We start from the raw sequence: 16,082 nt of genomic DNA, 5'->3' as shown, positions 1-16,082 counted from the left end.
TAGCCAACCATCGCGGCGCTCCTAAGTATAGCTTTGTAAATCTTGTTTGAGAAGGTGTGACTGGTTTAGCTTGGTAGAGCGTTGAAAATTGCTACATCCTTTGTTCATACCTGCAAGACTGGTTTCTGTCCTGACTGATAACAACACCAAAAACAGGATGAACCTCAAGGAAGAACCAGGGTTCTGCTAAAACACCCATCATACTTCATTTGATTAAACAACTGTTGTGCAAATTAAACACACCCTCATCAGTGACACAAGCCTGTTCTTAAGAAAAAGATGTTAAAATACTTCCTCCCCCACAACTGCAATTTTCTGAAAGATAAGAAAGATCTTTTCTTTGTGTGCAGAAAATGCACGAGAATAGCAAGAGCTTTGCATTTAGGCACCTTATTTGTTTCTGATAACTAGACTAGAACCGACTATTTTTTGATTTTATTTTTTTTCACCATTCCAAGCTTTAGTAGAAATTGTTTCCACTTGAGAACCTAAAGTTTCTTACATCATTCCTAATGAAGCTTAAAATAAACATGCTGGAAGATGACAGATACACAGAGTTAACCCTCAAAGAGCTTTTGAAAAGCACCAAGTGAACCATTTCTGTAAGGACAAGCTGTTGAGCATTTTAGCTTGGAATGACCTCAGGTTTTATCTCAGCACTGTTAACCCACATTCAATTTGTGAGCATTCAAAGATCTCTGGTGATTAAGCCTTTTCAGTACAGAATTTGCAGATTTAGTGTTCCTCCTGGTTGCTGCTTCTTATCTGCCACATTCACTCTGCTTTCCCACTTTTTGGATTCCATTATTTGCAGTCAATAACTCAACTCAGGACTAGTTTAATTTTCTTGCCTTTCTGAGAATTGGCCACTACTTGCACTTTCCTAGCTTTCGTATTTCTCAACGCAGTAACCGTTCATAACCGATCAATTATTTTACCTCCTCTATACGATAATGATCTTCTCAAAACATAAATTATTTATGTTTCAACAAACTAGCATCTGTTACTGTTTTATCATCCGTTAAATGCTGTCACATTCCTCCTATAATGGAACTAAGCTTCTAACTGGTCTTGCAAACAGAAGACCGACTTTGACAGGCAGCTGTCTTTCAGCTGGTATCCTGCACAAGGTAAGCAGGTCTTGCTCGCATGAATCACAAGAACGTCTCGGTGACAAAAGACAGGGAAACAGATCCTCACCCTTAAAAACTGCTTCTGAATAGGACTGACTTCAAGCCACAAGCACACAGTGTGGCTCCTCAGTGCAGCAGCACAGTGAAGCTCACCTCTCGGTGCATTCATCGATGTTGGTCTCGCAGTTGGTTCCCCCAAACCCAGGCAGACACTTGCACGTGTAGCTGTTGACGTAGTGCGTGCACGTGCCTCCATTCCTGCACGGTTCACTCAAACATTCATTGGTATCTGTCTGACATTTATCTCCATGAAAACCAGGTAGGCAGATGCATGAGAAAGAGTTTATCCCATCCACACATGACGCTCCATTTTGGCAGGGATCTATGACAGAAGCATTACAGTAAGTGTTAAAATGGGTAACGGTAAAAGACCAGGCTTAGAGAAGTAACTTTCAGGTAAAAAAGCATTACGCAGCCAGGAGTGTGACAGACTACTGACAAGTTTTTCTAAGCCACTTTATGGAAGAGACAATTGCAAAGCATTATCCATAATGAATTCACAAGAAGGTGTGGATCAAGACCAAGCTTCAGGGCCTAAGGGATTCTCTGCTGGGATTTGTTCAACTAAAACCAACAAAACCAGAGCCCAAAGTCTCTTGGTTTAAAATGCAAACTCTCCTTTTTTGACGAATGCCTACCGAGAAAGACAATACAAACAGCAGTCTTATTCATGAGAACTTGGCCCATTCTCTCTTTTCCAGATACTGCTCAACACACGAAAGAACTTGTGTGCTTCATTTTAAGCATGAAAGCAGTCCAGTCAAACCAAACGTGTATGTGTAAATTAGCATATATATGAGCACTTATGCATTACTGAGCAATTCGCATTTTTCCCAGTATCAAAGGCTGACTGGGGAAAGGCTGGCAGAAAAGCTCACAAATCCATGCACCACCTTGGAGTCTCCTCACCTCTGCATTTCCTGACATGTTCTTTACCCGTACCATGATCTTGCTACTTGTGCAGCACTACTTTTTCTTCTAAGCCACCTCCTACTACTGTATTCCCTCTACTTTCACAAGTACCAATCCACCCGAAAGAGGTCCACCATTCAGTAGTTTCTTCCTGCTTTGCTCCTTCCACTTTCAGATTTACACCCACATTCCTCTGTCCAACACCGCCTCTGAAGCCAGCTTCCCTTTCTACTCTGCATTCCCTAGACCAAAAATCCATGTATATGAAGACAGGGAGGAAAACCGGGAGGGGGAAGGAAAAGGGGAGACAGGAAGGGAGGTGAAAAAAAGGTTACAGCACAGGGATTTTTTTTGATCTATGACTATCTTTAAGTACTACTAAAATACAAACTTTAAAATACAAATAGGCTCCACCAAAAATTCACAGTTCAACTTTAGTACAGGATCATTCTGTTCACTGGTAAACGAAGAAAACAGATGTGAAAGCTAATTAAAGCTCATTTATTGACTGAGAAATATCCTCACATGATAAAAAATTGTGCTGTAAGAGACACACCTGCATCCATTTAAAGGTCATCTGACTACTGGAGAGAAAAAGCACATTTCAAGTGAGACCCCTGGCAGCTATAAAATGTTGTGTCTATGGCAGCCAGCCATTTATGACTGAAGCCAAAAGCTGCGCACTAATTTTCTGTGCTGCACATTTACCGACAGAAAAAGGAGACTCAAGTATCAACGTTTCAATAAGTACTTGTTGTTGAAGGGTTTGTTTGCTTCATAGATTAAAGACATTTGGCTCAAGCCATGGAAGGTTTTTGTTACGCTAAACGAAATCAGCTGTAGCAGTAATTTGAAATTCTTCTTCAACCTCATGGGTGTGCTGCCTAACAGACAACACACGATGAACCTCACAGCTCTCAGAACACTCAGGAATAGAGAGAGATTTCCCAGCTGTTCAAGAGATGAACGCTTTAAAAACGTTTTTACCTTCAGACACCCATGTAAAAACTAACAGGCCAAGCAATTATTTTGTTGGCTTCAGAAGACCAAGCTCTGGGTCAATGCACCAGCATGATATTTTTTGTACTGTACCTGTTTGCTCAGAAAGTGGCAATCAAAAGCTCAGGCTGAGCCAGATGTCTTAGGAGTTCTTTCAGCAGTGCTGCTTTGGGGTTGCACACAGTAACTTTTGCTAATAGACTTGTTTGGATCCTTCTCTACAGCAGTCACAAGTATAATTTTTTTCCAATGCAAAACACAACTCTCTAAATTCATACCTAAAGTCTTTATGACTTCAGTTTGTTCTTAGGCTATGCTAATAAAAAATAGAGGTTTGGGGTTTTTTGTTTGAGGTGGTTTGGTTTTTTTTTTTTTTAAAGAGCCATCAAATGAAAAACTTACAACACGGTGAACTCCTCCAAGGTTTGATAAAGCACTTTTCAAATACTAAAAAACGAACTTTTAAACACATGACACTTCTCAGGAAACTCTGATTTTATCTGACCGTGATACAGAATGTGCCCAGCAAGAAGAAGAAGTTACTATGTATTTGGTTTCCCTTGTAAACAGAACTGTCAAGGGGATGAAATTAACATTTCCTTTCTTGTAAGTTCAACAATTTCAGCACTCATCAGTGAATGGGCTATCCTCCTGCAACTGATACTTAGTCCAGAATAGAGTGCCCTCCTGCCACTTAATTTGCCTTGGAACATGGATTAACTGGGATAGCAATAGGACTCACTCTTTCCAGAATATTAACGTCAGACAGAGACATTTCAGGAAAGACTGCTACACCCCAGATTCCCACCAGACCTCAGTCAAGCTTAACATTGAAATACAGGCAAGCCCTGCAGTGTTACTTCAATTTGGTCTATTAACATATCAGGCAAATATAATCCTTCATTTAGCAGTGCTCCTTGTTAAAGTATGTAAACTCTAAGGATCTTTTCAAGTTAAGAATCTTGGAACAACTACTACTATCAGTCAGAACGCCGTAGTCTCTTCCTAGCAGCTGAACACGATGGACTTCGCCTCAAATATGCAACTCTTACAAAGCTGATGTTTGGGTTTTTTTCGTTTTGGTAAGAGATTATAAAAGGACTTTCAGTATCTGTCAAATAGTAGTCATTCATAGTACAGCAAAATTATCTCTAGGACAAACTGGAAAACACAGAACAATCTGCTGATACTCACTTGAAAGGCAGTCATCAATGTTACTGTCACAGTCTCCTCCAGTGAAGCCTGGCCGACATTCACACAGGTAACTGCCTTGAATATTATGGCACAGAGCATGATTTTTGCAGGGTTTTGAGAGACATTCATCAATATCCACGGTACATCTCTCCCCTGAAACATGGAGAGCCCAAAATTAAGAACCCTCATAAGGCAATGGTCAAGAGGCTCAAAGCCAACCCTGCTCAGCGCTGAAAGTACAGCGTGTTCCCCAGCCACATTACCTTCCCAGCCAGGGCCACACTGGCAGGTGTAGCCTTCAGAGTCAGGAGATTCTTGGCAAACTCCTGAGTTCTCACAAGGATCAGGGGAACAAGGAGCAACCACTACCTGGCAGTTCACACCTGAAGAGCAGAAGGGGAAAAAAACAGGACAGTATGCTGCTAAGAGCTTGGTGCTTCTTGGAAGAATGAATAAAGAGATTGTAACTTCCAGGATTATCCTACACAACAGTGGACAGCATTTCCGTATTTGAAAAATCTCAGCAGAAGGAAAAGGAGATCAGAGAAGTCCTCATGGGCTCAGCGCGTACAAGCAGACAGCAGCCATGGTAATTCCAAGTTTAATAACCCTTCAATTCCCAGTGCATTTACATACCCCAGTCTAACTTTCTTACAGAGAAAATTAAGTGAGCTGCTACCAGAACACTTCTCAATGAGTCCAAGCAAGGCTTAGATATGGCCTTACTAAATATTCTACTACTGTATCATGTCTACATGAACTGACTGTAATTCAACTTCATACAACCATGCCATTTCCGCTCTTGATTGCTATTTCCATGAAGTTTAATGAAAAGATTAAAATGGCATTAAGGGTGCAACGGAGTGGAAAGAAAAAAAGAGAAGAGAAACTTCTCTCTGAATTTTCACCTTTGAATCCTTTCCTACAGGTACATCTGTATCCGTTCAGCAGATCCTCACATGTTCCACCATTCTGGCAAGGGTTTGATTTACATTCATTGCCTTCTGTTGAACAGTAATCTCCTGTCCAGCCTGGGTCGCAGACACACTTGTACCTTTAAAGGCAGAACCAGCAGTAATTTTAGAGCATTCTGAAATAACTCTTCTACCAGTTTCTCCTGCAGATCAGTTTTGGAGAGAAAACCAGACCACCTCTCTTTAGGAGAGCCCTACGTTATGTTTAGATTGCTTACCCAAGCTGTATAGTTTTGGAAATACTGAAAATAAACCCCCCCTTAAAACCACACTTCCCTCCATTACAGTTTTCACAAAGCACTCAGTCAACCAGCAGTATGTCTCTGCTTTGATAAGACCACCTCAACACATTTAAACAAAGACAGAAAAAAAAGATTACAAAAAGTGGAGGGGAACAATAGGTTCCAAAGATAACTAGACTGATCTAATACAAAGTAGTGGTTACAAATGAAAACAGCTGGCTGGGAGCAGAAGCAATCTTCTCCACGTTTCAAAATCCAAAGCAGAGCAGCACTCCACCCCTATGACAGAGAACCAAGGATTTGGTGAATCACTCTGGACTCAGGCCACCCAACACACACACTGGCCTCCCTCCCTGTCATGCAAGCAAGACTTATTTTATCTGGCACCAAGTGTAAGGTGTACATGGGCATAAATATAAATGCAGGTGACAGACAAGATGAACCAAAAAAATTTTTTTCCCCAAGCTTACACAGGGGCTGAATTAGCAATAAAGGCAGCCTTCCTGCCAGCTCCAGGAAAGTGCTGAATCCTGCCCTACAGAGCTACCCACAGTGGTAAATCACTTCCTTGCCCAAGTGCTGACAACACTTTCCAGGATGCCGGAGACGTCTGGGAGGCACTGATAGTCCACGTACAGTCGGGAAGTTTCACCAACACAAGCCCTACCACCCCAAACCTGTTGACTCCATGGGCCCTGCATTCCCAGACTTCACATTGCCAAAAAGCAGTCTGATTCCAGGCTCCTGAAACCAGCATTTGGTCTTCCTGGTGGGAAGGATCAGAAGCAACCACTGCCATCAGAATAGCCAGAAAGAGATTTCCTTTTTCCTCTCAGGCATACAACAATGTCACTAAAGCTGATGAAATCTCAGCCTTGGACAAGCTGTTCTAAGTGAAATATTGCAACAAAAGTTGTCTGCCTGTTCCCTAATACAGAGTACTTGGGTGGCTAGAATAGCACCAGTCAACAATGATAGTCTCGATATTCAATGTTTTAGAGTTTGATGGGACAGATAGCTGCTGCTCCCCAAAGATCCAATCTGGAACCATTTCTTTATTTTAATTCCATTCACTCTACTTGCTTGAATTGCCAAACCCTCCCTTTAGATGGTGGCAGTCCACCCTGCACTACATGCCCATGCAAAGACAGCAAAGAATGCAATGCAGGACAGAAAAACATATGTTGAAACAGCACAGACTACAGCTGGTGACTAAAGGTCTACACCTTACTGTGATTATGTCACAGGCAGCAGATAAGTCTGGATCCTAATCTGAGAAATTAGACAAAAATCAGAAACCTCAAGTCAAGTTGGAACTCCAGGCAAAGCAAGAAAAACAAAAAAGTATAGAAGGCAGCAGGTCAGTTTAATGTGACAGTAAGTACTTACCCACTAGCAATATGTGTGCAGTTACCATGTACACAAGGATTACTAAGACAGCCATCTGCCTGTGACTGACAGCGAGGATGATGGTAACCTTCAGGACAAACACACCGAAAGCCATTGACTTCATTTATACATGTTCCACCATTATGACAAGGGCTGGATGTGCATTCATCAATGTCCACATTACAACGCGGGCCTAGAAAAAAAACCCAACACTTATTAAGCAGTATTTCTTATAAGAACATGTGCTTTGCATGTCTGCGAGAACACACACTGAGACACAACTCAGTAAAGCCAATGCAGCAGAACAAAGCTTGCATGCCTCCGTGCTTTAACTGAAGTCAAGAGAAGCATTTTTGAAAGATGCAGCACTTGTCTGTGCCTGGAAAACAGCACTTACACTCAACAAGTGTTTACAAACCAGTCAAGAATCTCAACAGAATTCCACTAAAAATCACTGGTTAATATTCATTAGGAAGGCAAAAATCACTCAATTGTATCATGCTCGGAACAAACCTCTTGAGCTCCACTTGTCATGGCCCTGCTCTTCTGCTTTGAAAGTACCTACCCTTTGAACAACCAATACTGCCACACTGTCTGCAGTAAATATAGGTCTTGTGGTTTATTGCGCAAAAGGGACTCTAAAAAACACCGTTTCCTGTTTTGCCTGCCTCTGATTACGACTGCAAGATCCTTGAAGTAGTGACCGTAAGATCTTGTGAGGCTGGAAAGCTAAACAAAGCGAATGTTGCAGTAAGTTGGAAGCATTTTCAACATATGGAAAGGACAAAGTAACGAGACCCCATGCAAGCCAGCTCCTTAAATAGTGGAATATACCTATTCATCATATTACTGAATTGTTTTAACAGCATAACAGTAAGAAGTTCAATAGGATAACAAATATGGTATGTCAGCAACAAAGAAGATTGAAAGGCAAAGAGATTAGGATCACACCTCTTCCTGGTCTGGGGAGTAAAGAGTACCACCACGTCAGAGCCAAAGGAAGGAGTGTCAGAGGTTTTGAAAGACACCAAGAGAAAAGCACAAGACACTTGAAACTTCTTAGCGCCATTTCTAATGCATTTCAGATCAATTCTAATTAGAAGCATTCAGTAATAAACAGTAACAAATGCGATGAGAAAACTGTTATAAACAGTGCCAACTGCCTTACAACAATTATTTTATGAGCATATTACCCTACATGGCTCAAAAACATATTAAGTCCATTATAAACAGTGTTGAGATGTGCTTTAGTCATCAGAAATAGTCCTGATGTAGATCTACAGTTCTAAGCGTGGATCTAAAAGTGCCTAAAAGCTTCTTTATTTCAGCTCTACTTCTACTGTATTAGATAAATCTTTACAATTTAAAAAGGAAACAGAACAGACCACACAAAGTGAAGTACTGAAGAATGCAGGTTATTCAGTTGGAGCCTTCACAGTGGCAAGCAGCTCATTAGAACACTGAGTTCAGGCTTTGCTTTCACAGAAAGGGAAATACTGTTCATGGTCAAAGCCCGAGACACTGTCTAATCAAAGACCTCTCTATATTGTCCACAACCTCTCTGTCCCTGGAAAGACGCTGTAAATAATAAACCAAAGTCACACGGGTTTATTTGTTATAAAACCAAGAACCATGAATTGGACATAATTACCTAACAAGAATGGCATTTCACAGCACAGATTAGGCCATTTTTCTGCTTGGTAGAACTTGCTGTAATATAAGACGCTGAGATTCAAAGATTAGAAGGATTTACCAAGATACTAACTAAATCCCTTGCAGTCAGTATGCAAAGAACAGCTTCCTTAGCTGCCTGGAAGCTATCTTCAAAACAACTCAGAGCTATCAAGTAGCTGATTTTACCTGTAAATCCAGGTTTGCAGGCACAATTGTAGCGATTAATGCCATCAATGCAGTCCCCGTGAATGCACGGGTTACTTGCACAGTCATCAAAGTTATTTTCACAGTTCACTCCTAGAAAAAGAAGTTAGACAAATAAGGAAGCCAAATCTTACAAGCAAGACAACAAAACTATTTTCCAGAAATAGCCAAATTAAGAATGCCACCTGCTTCAAAGTTATATGTGCATTGGTGCAACTTAAACACGTCATGATGCAGAAGCACTGCGATACCAAGAAATGTCACCTTGTGACCCTAAAGTTGTACTGACTGTTTAAACAAAAGAATAAACTGTTTTGAACACTATACCTAATTTTTTTACTGTATGTTTGAATGTTGGGATTAAAGAGGAAGTAAATTCTTCCAAGATGAGCTGAAGTACCAGTAAGTGTTAGGCAATCCACACAAACACACCAAAATTCAGCAAGGAAAAGTAACGTGAAAATGATACTTTCACAGCATAAGCTTATCTCTGTATGCAAACTTGGCACACAGCGGACTACACATAAGAAATAATTAAATGCTTCAATTCTGTTAGAATCCAACCCTTCCACTTGTGCTTTATGTACCTGACGTGCCCAGCAAACAGTTGCACTGGTAGCCATTCACCAAATCGATGCAGCGCCCTTGATGGAGGCAGGGATTGCTGTGGCATTCATCGATCTGCTCACTGCATATGGCACCCATGTAGCCAGGATTGCAGATACACGTGTATGAATCAATTCCATCTTGACATTCCCCATGGTGGCAAGGATCAGGATCACAGTTGTTGATATTCTCTCCACACAGAAGGCCAGTAAAACCTAAGGAAAAAAGAGGAACTAGTATGATGCTGTAGTGACTATAATGCAAATATAGAAAGAACCATACTAAGAATCAGCCAAGTGGCAGACAGCATGGAGGGTAACTGGGCATCTCAGCTGCCGCCCATTTTCCAGTCCTGGAAAACAACACTATTCCGTTGCTCGCAGCATTACGGAACAACTTGCATGGAGAATCCTGGCATTAGAAGAGGTTACCTTCAGTTTATTCAGAACAGTAGCAATGAGAGGAAACATGTAAACCTCCACGAGAAGTATTTACACACATCAGTATAAACTATCTGAAGGCACTCTCCTGTCATTATTTCCTCTACACAATACCAGGGGGGCTGACTTTTTTAGTATGAGAAATTACTACAAAGATGCTGCAGAAACCTTCCCAAGGGAAATCCCTTGGTTCATGTCAAAGCTTCTGCAGCTCTGCTTATTAAAAAGTTTCTTGTCCCTCTCATTGTGAAACCTTCCAGTAACCCCAGTCAAGCACCAGCTGCACATTTATGAAAGACTGCATGCAATCTCTTCAGTTAGGAGCAATGAAACAAGCAGCAATTTGGCCTGTTTCATTCTGCTTCAGCTGGGAAACATCCTGAGCAACAAAGAAGGACAGAATCAATTCACCAGAAGGGCTAAAACAATGGTTCAGGAAGCTCGGAGCAGCAAACAACTCCCTCAAGAGCCCTGTCTTCCATGATGGAGCAGAGCTGTATGAAACAGGGACAACTTAAAATAAATGGTTTTCAGAGATGATGTTTTGGAGCAATAGTCCATGGTGTCTTCCAGCAGTTGAAGATTAGGAAGGTAGAACTTCACAGGTCAGACACCAACTGGAGACTGATACAAACCAAGCCGCAGGGAATTTCAACAGCTGAAGAGTGATTCTCACCTGAGTATTACAAGTGGATAACAGGCTCCCCATTTTTCATACAGGTTTGTGGTTATTTCTCTGGTCAAACATACCAGGTGACGGCTAACATTTCCAAGTTCTGCGAACGTATGCATGGATAAATGGGTGTGGAAGTAGGTGGGGAAAGGGAAGGGAAGCTAGTTAGAGAGATGGATATAAAAAGATGTTAGGGAAGGAAGAAAAACAAACCGATAAGAGGATGCACAGTGGCAAAAAAAAAAAAAATAAGGCAAAGAAAAGAGGAAAGACCTAAGACAACTCAAGAAAAGAAAAGCCATGATCTACCACTGGGAAGGAGAAGTGGAATAATGCCAGAAGGGAAAGAAAAGACAAAAAGCAAGCAGTAAATAGAGCTATCTGTACAGCATTTGGCCAAACATTTTGCAGTTTTCAATCACTTCGGCAGCTGGCAATTACCATTCAGGGAAAACATATCGCTCATAATAGGAGATTAATAGATCAAGAACATACTCAAACATTATTTTCCACTAACTGACCTGCCCCAGTGATGAAATCCACATTTCATTCTTACAGAAGGGTGTCAATATTAAACATAATACTTAGCATACATTCCTTAAAAAAGTATTACCTTGCCTCCTATTGCAGTTCAACCGAACCACCTGAAGATGAGATACATTTCTTGATCTCTTAACTGAATGTACTTTACTAAGATATGATTTCCCTCTTTGCAGACAAGAGTCAGACTAGAAAAAACCCCACTTAAATATAGAACATAAGAATCCCTCAGACAGGACAGAAAAAAGCCCTCTTCCATGTTCAGCCAAAGTACTAACCAAGGATTTTACTAAAAGCTGCTGCTTCAGTGACATACATTTGGTTGCTTTCAGCCTGTTCCTTGAAAATGCTCCATACATCATGTGCCTTCTTGGAAGCAGCCGCCTTACCTCCTCATCTGGGAAACCTAGGATTTCTATACCAAGGTGGTTCCAGAAGTTTAGTGCCCAAATTCAGAACATGCTTTTCAAGGCGCAGCTCTCCCCATCGTCCTTCACCGCATGACCCAAAACCCTCCTAGGCTCGACAAGCTCTGCACTCTTGGCGAACGAAAGCTACCAGACCACACACCGGCTTGAGAAAGACTAAGACAGTTTCCAAGTTTGGAGAAGATTTGAGCTTTTTTCTTCTTTCTGCAAGTGTCAGCTTATTCTGTCACACGCAGTAATCAAAAGGAGAATTCTGACAACAATGGTTATTCCTCTCCTGATTAGAACTACTGCGTTCGCCTACTTCCAACAAATTCGTTGTTTCTTCAGGCACTTTGGGAAAGGGGAGAGGGGGGGTGTGAAAAGACTTGGGAGGAATTCTTCAGCTAATCTCTGCTATATTCTGCAGAGCACAGAATAAATTAGTGAAGTCGAATTTGCTTTTAACAATTTGATTCATGGAACGATTTAAAATGAGAAAAATTGCAGACAAGTCTAGCCAACCTAACAGCACATTTCTGGGACAAAGGTAACTCCAGGAATTGTTTCACCTCTTCCCTAATGGAAGAGCTCAAGCCAATGCATTCCACACCTGAATCTGCACCACAAGCAATGCATCAGGCACCACGAACTGAAAGCAACCAAAAGTCACTCCTTATTGAGAATTAGATTGTAACAGCTCTGAACCCTCTTATTTAACCAGATGTAAAAACTAAGATAAAATATATCTTCATCACTCCTAGAGGTCTGAAGATAAGAAAATCCAATAATTAAACCTGATGCTTCCAAATGTGTAATTAACCAAGCAGTAAAGGAATTCAGTGCATTCAAAAAAAAACACCTCAGTTTCATCCACAGCTCTGTCAAAATTTCTGTATGATGCTTGACAAATCATTTCAACTACATTCTGGCAGGCAGCTGCTATGTGGTATTTCTCCCAGTGGACACAATTTTTACTGCATTTCAGTCTTCCACTTTTGACATAAAATAGCCTGACGCAACAGAAACCGGAATAAGCAGTAGTACTGCTCTGTCCATCTCTTGTTCTTCAACTGTATACTGCCTAATCTGACTTGGAAGACAGAAAGGTAAGCCACAGATCAAAGGCTTCACACTGCTGTTTTTCCACTCGTGGATTCCATAGTCAATAGAGAAGAAGCTGTCACTTTCTGGGAAGGAGGAGATAGGGCTGAAAAAGGGAGGCCAGAACTCCCATAACTTATTGCTGTCACAAGTGAAAGGCTTTCTGTACTTAACTACTATTCTCTACCACACAGGAGTAAAAGCTTCACAACAAACAAGCAGTATTTCAGAGAACAAAAGAAAGAACACTGACATTTCTTTGACCACACCTTTCTGTATTTAGGTTACTAACCTGTGGCGCACTGGCACTCATAGCCATTGGGATGGTCGATACATTTGGCTCCATTAAGACAGGGTGTGCTCGAGCAGTCATCTATATCAATCTGACACACGGCACCACTGAATCCTGAAAGGCAGAAAAAAAGATGAAAATTCAGAAGTAATTTGAAGTAGGTAATAAAAAAAGCTGCACTGTCAGGAATTATTCATTAGCAAATCCTTAAAACCACCCAAATATAAGCTCAGTAAATCTAAACTCAATTGCATCATTAAGCACACACACCACACCCTGGGTGGATTGTTCCTTGTCAAAACCACCAGCCAAAATATAGTTTCTATCCTCCAGGTCAAAGGAGCCTCAGCTTGAAAATTGAGACGGCCAAGTCAAACAAAAATAAAGCAGATGGAGCACAAGTGGTGTCCAGCACTGGACAGTATGCCTGTCTACAAAACCGAGAGGTCACAAATAAAAACTTTCAAGTAATCAAAGCAAGTAACTTAAAATGAAACAATAATGCATACATCACTAGAGCCTTCAGACTAGAATTACTACAGCAGTGTGGAAGGTGCTAGGACACAGCACTTTATCTGTAACCGCACTTGCTGAAACTGTTAACAAACTATCAATAGGTTACGTTACCAACAACATCCAGGAATTCTTCTTGGAGGAAGGAACCAAAGGAGGAGACAGAACATCGTTAACTCAATAAGAAGAGACGCAGAGCAGGCTTTTGTCAAGTATATTCTGATCTCAGAACTTTTTCCCAGTCATCAGTAAGACAAGTGATGTTTACCCTATAGCTAATATTGATCTCTCAGCTCAGCATTTGTCCTTCTTGTCTAAAGTGAAGACCCAATCCACTTCCTTTCTCATGCAAGCAACATAAGCTATACCGATGCAAAAATGGTTGCTGCCTAAAAACTTCAGAAAAGGACAAAACGCATGCAGAGGCTCTGATTTTTAAAATGTATTTAGAATTACTCATCTGTATCTCACTACGATATCCACAATAACAGAAGTTCTTGCTGCCAAATTACCCTTTAAGGTGAGACGTCCAACTGTTTGTTTCTCAGCACTGACACCCAGTTGCGCGCACAATCCTACTGCAACCAATACATGCCTATTCTTCTTTACCAGCGACTGCAACTCATTCAAACAGATGCTGCACCAAGACAACAGAAACTCACAAGAAACATACTGCCTGCAATCTCTCACTGGTTATCTACGCAGTTCTTTGTAAGGGGAAGCAGGAAAATCTTCCAGAAAGAAGTACTTACCAGGAGGACAGACACAGAGGAAGCGGTTGACTTTATCAAGACACACTCCATTATTCACACAGGGATTACTTAGACACTCATCGATATCTTCTTCACAGTGAACACCTTTAAAACCTGTTAAAAAAAAAAGAAGTAAGAAGAGGTGACTGAAGGCCTTTGAAAGTGCCCTTAAGAGTGTAACTGCCTCTTATACCTGTGCCGAAAGTCTAAGCCTAGTTTCATTGCAAGTCTGCAGTTTGGACAGAACTTATGAGGTAAGAACATACATCAGAAGTTGAAAATGGGTGTTGAATGTGTATTTTTCACCATGCTCACGTAACCAGCAGTAACAGGAGAAGTTAATACTGAATTCACATCTAGTGTTTTCTTCCACTTGATGAGAACGGGTTATGTTTTAACGTTTTGGAAGATATCAGTGTATTTGGGTAGGCACCAATACAAGCTAAAATGTAAAGAAATAAACACAGCAGATAATTTTAGCTCAAGGCTTTTTAACTAATGACAGAGTAAAAGAAAAACATTAAGAAGGGTGAAATACTTCGGACTAGAGTTCCACCTTTCAAAACAGACTAAACAATAACAAAAACTCATTCTACTTTCCATGGCACCAGCTGCTCACCTGCAGGGGTCACAATTCTTTCATTATACTTTATAAGACTGTGCAACTAGCAACCTGCACCCTTTCCTTTTTGCCACTTTCTACCAGACAGCACAATAGCAGACTACATAGGCCTATGCTGGACACGTGAATTTTATTAGCACGATTTCAATCAAGTAACTTTTTTTACAGTTATTTCCTCAGATCAACGGGAGCTTGCATCATTTGGGCTCTTAAGCAGAGGAAAAAACCAGACATTATTATCCAGAATCATCATATACATATCTCAAAACACAGTCACTCTTTTAAAGTTTGCACCTGCTTTGCTTTCACAAAGTTTCTGCACATGCACTTCACCAGGTATAGTAACAAATACGTTCACATGCACTCCAGCTCAGAACGCTAACTTCCTTTGCTGATGTAGAGATTGGTTTCTTTCTCAGTCCTCTAATTGCTTTCTCCCTCCCTCACACAAACGCCAAGTCCTCTTGGCTGGTGCCACCACAGCAAACTCTCTCTCTCACCGTTTCATTTAGCCTCACCCCTTTGCAATTTTGTGTTGTGCCTCAGCAGAGCTGGCAACCGTCCCTGCGCTCTGCCTTCTGCATTTTTCCTTCGCTGGAAGTCCCATCTTTGTCAGAAACTCCCCTCACCTGGCATACAGAGACATGTGAATCCTCCGATTTTATCCAGGCAGGTGGCATCGTTTTGGCACGGATTTGAATGGCACTCATTGATGTCCATTTCGCAGCGAGGTCCTGTGTAGCCCTTCAAGCACTCACAGTGGAAAGAGCCTTCTGTGTTTACACATTTCCCAGCATGTTCACATGGATTGCTGTTTGCTGCAAGAAAAATACATACATGTGTGTGTCAAAACCTCTCCTCGGAGCAGGAAAGCCACAGCATTCTTTATTAGTCATGGTCTCTCCCAAAGGCCACTCCTTTCTGACAAGTAATACTGGGGAAAACACTGTTCATCCTTCTGAGGAAAAGCTACTGTGATTGATGAAATTATGTGGCAGTTACCTGCCTGTCAGAGGCAAGAAGAAAGATTGCTGTCATTACCAATGGACCAAAGGAGCACCTCCAGTCCATACTAGTAATGACAGTTCTTAAGAGGAGAGTATCAAGTAGCAGGGATTAGAGAATTAACGATCTTTCAAGGCCTTATCTCTGGACCATCTTTTATGTTTACTTCACTCCTGAGGCTGACAAGATGCCGCCACCACCACAAAACAACCAAACTAGTCCTTTGTGTGTTTTCAGACAGGAACAGCACTCTTCTCCAAGGCAGACCAAGGAACGAAATTCAAAGAAGTGCTTCTTTGCAATACTTCCATGAGTGCTGGTTAGGTATTACCTTCACATATCACACT

The 16,082-nt window shown here is 41.3% G+C and overlaps 1 protein-coding gene across 3 annotated transcripts in view; it reads right to left on the bottom strand.

Annotated features, from left to right (window-relative positions):
* The window catches only part of NOTCH2 (notch receptor 2), an 88,024-nt gene that overhangs the window by 25,846 nt on the left and 46,096 nt on the right, over positions 1-16,082 (bottom strand). The window contains exons 8-17 of one of the 3 annotated variants that reach the window (XM_075422391.1): positions 15,360-15,548; positions 14,109-14,222; positions 12,844-12,957; positions 9,369-9,602; positions 8,764-8,874; positions 6,904-7,096; positions 5,207-5,352; positions 4,562-4,681; positions 4,299-4,451; positions 1,287-1,515 (exon numbers count right to left, since the gene is read on the bottom strand). In XM_075422391.1, the coding sequence (XP_075278506.1) occupies positions 1,287-1,515; positions 4,299-4,451; positions 4,562-4,681; positions 5,207-5,352; positions 6,904-7,096; positions 8,764-8,874; positions 9,369-9,602; positions 12,844-12,957; positions 14,109-14,222; positions 15,360-15,548 (1,603 nt within the window). The other 2 variants (XR_012764198.1, XM_075422392.1) reach the window with 2 other exon arrangements.

This window comes from Opisthocomus hoazin, chromosome 6, assembly GCF_030867145.1.
Source record: "Opisthocomus hoazin isolate bOpiHoa1 chromosome 6, bOpiHoa1.hap1, whole genome shotgun sequence".
Lineage (NCBI taxonomy): Eukaryota > Metazoa > Chordata > Aves > Opisthocomiformes > Opisthocomidae > Opisthocomus > Opisthocomus hoazin.
This window is presented reverse-complemented; position numbering and strand designations above follow the sequence as displayed.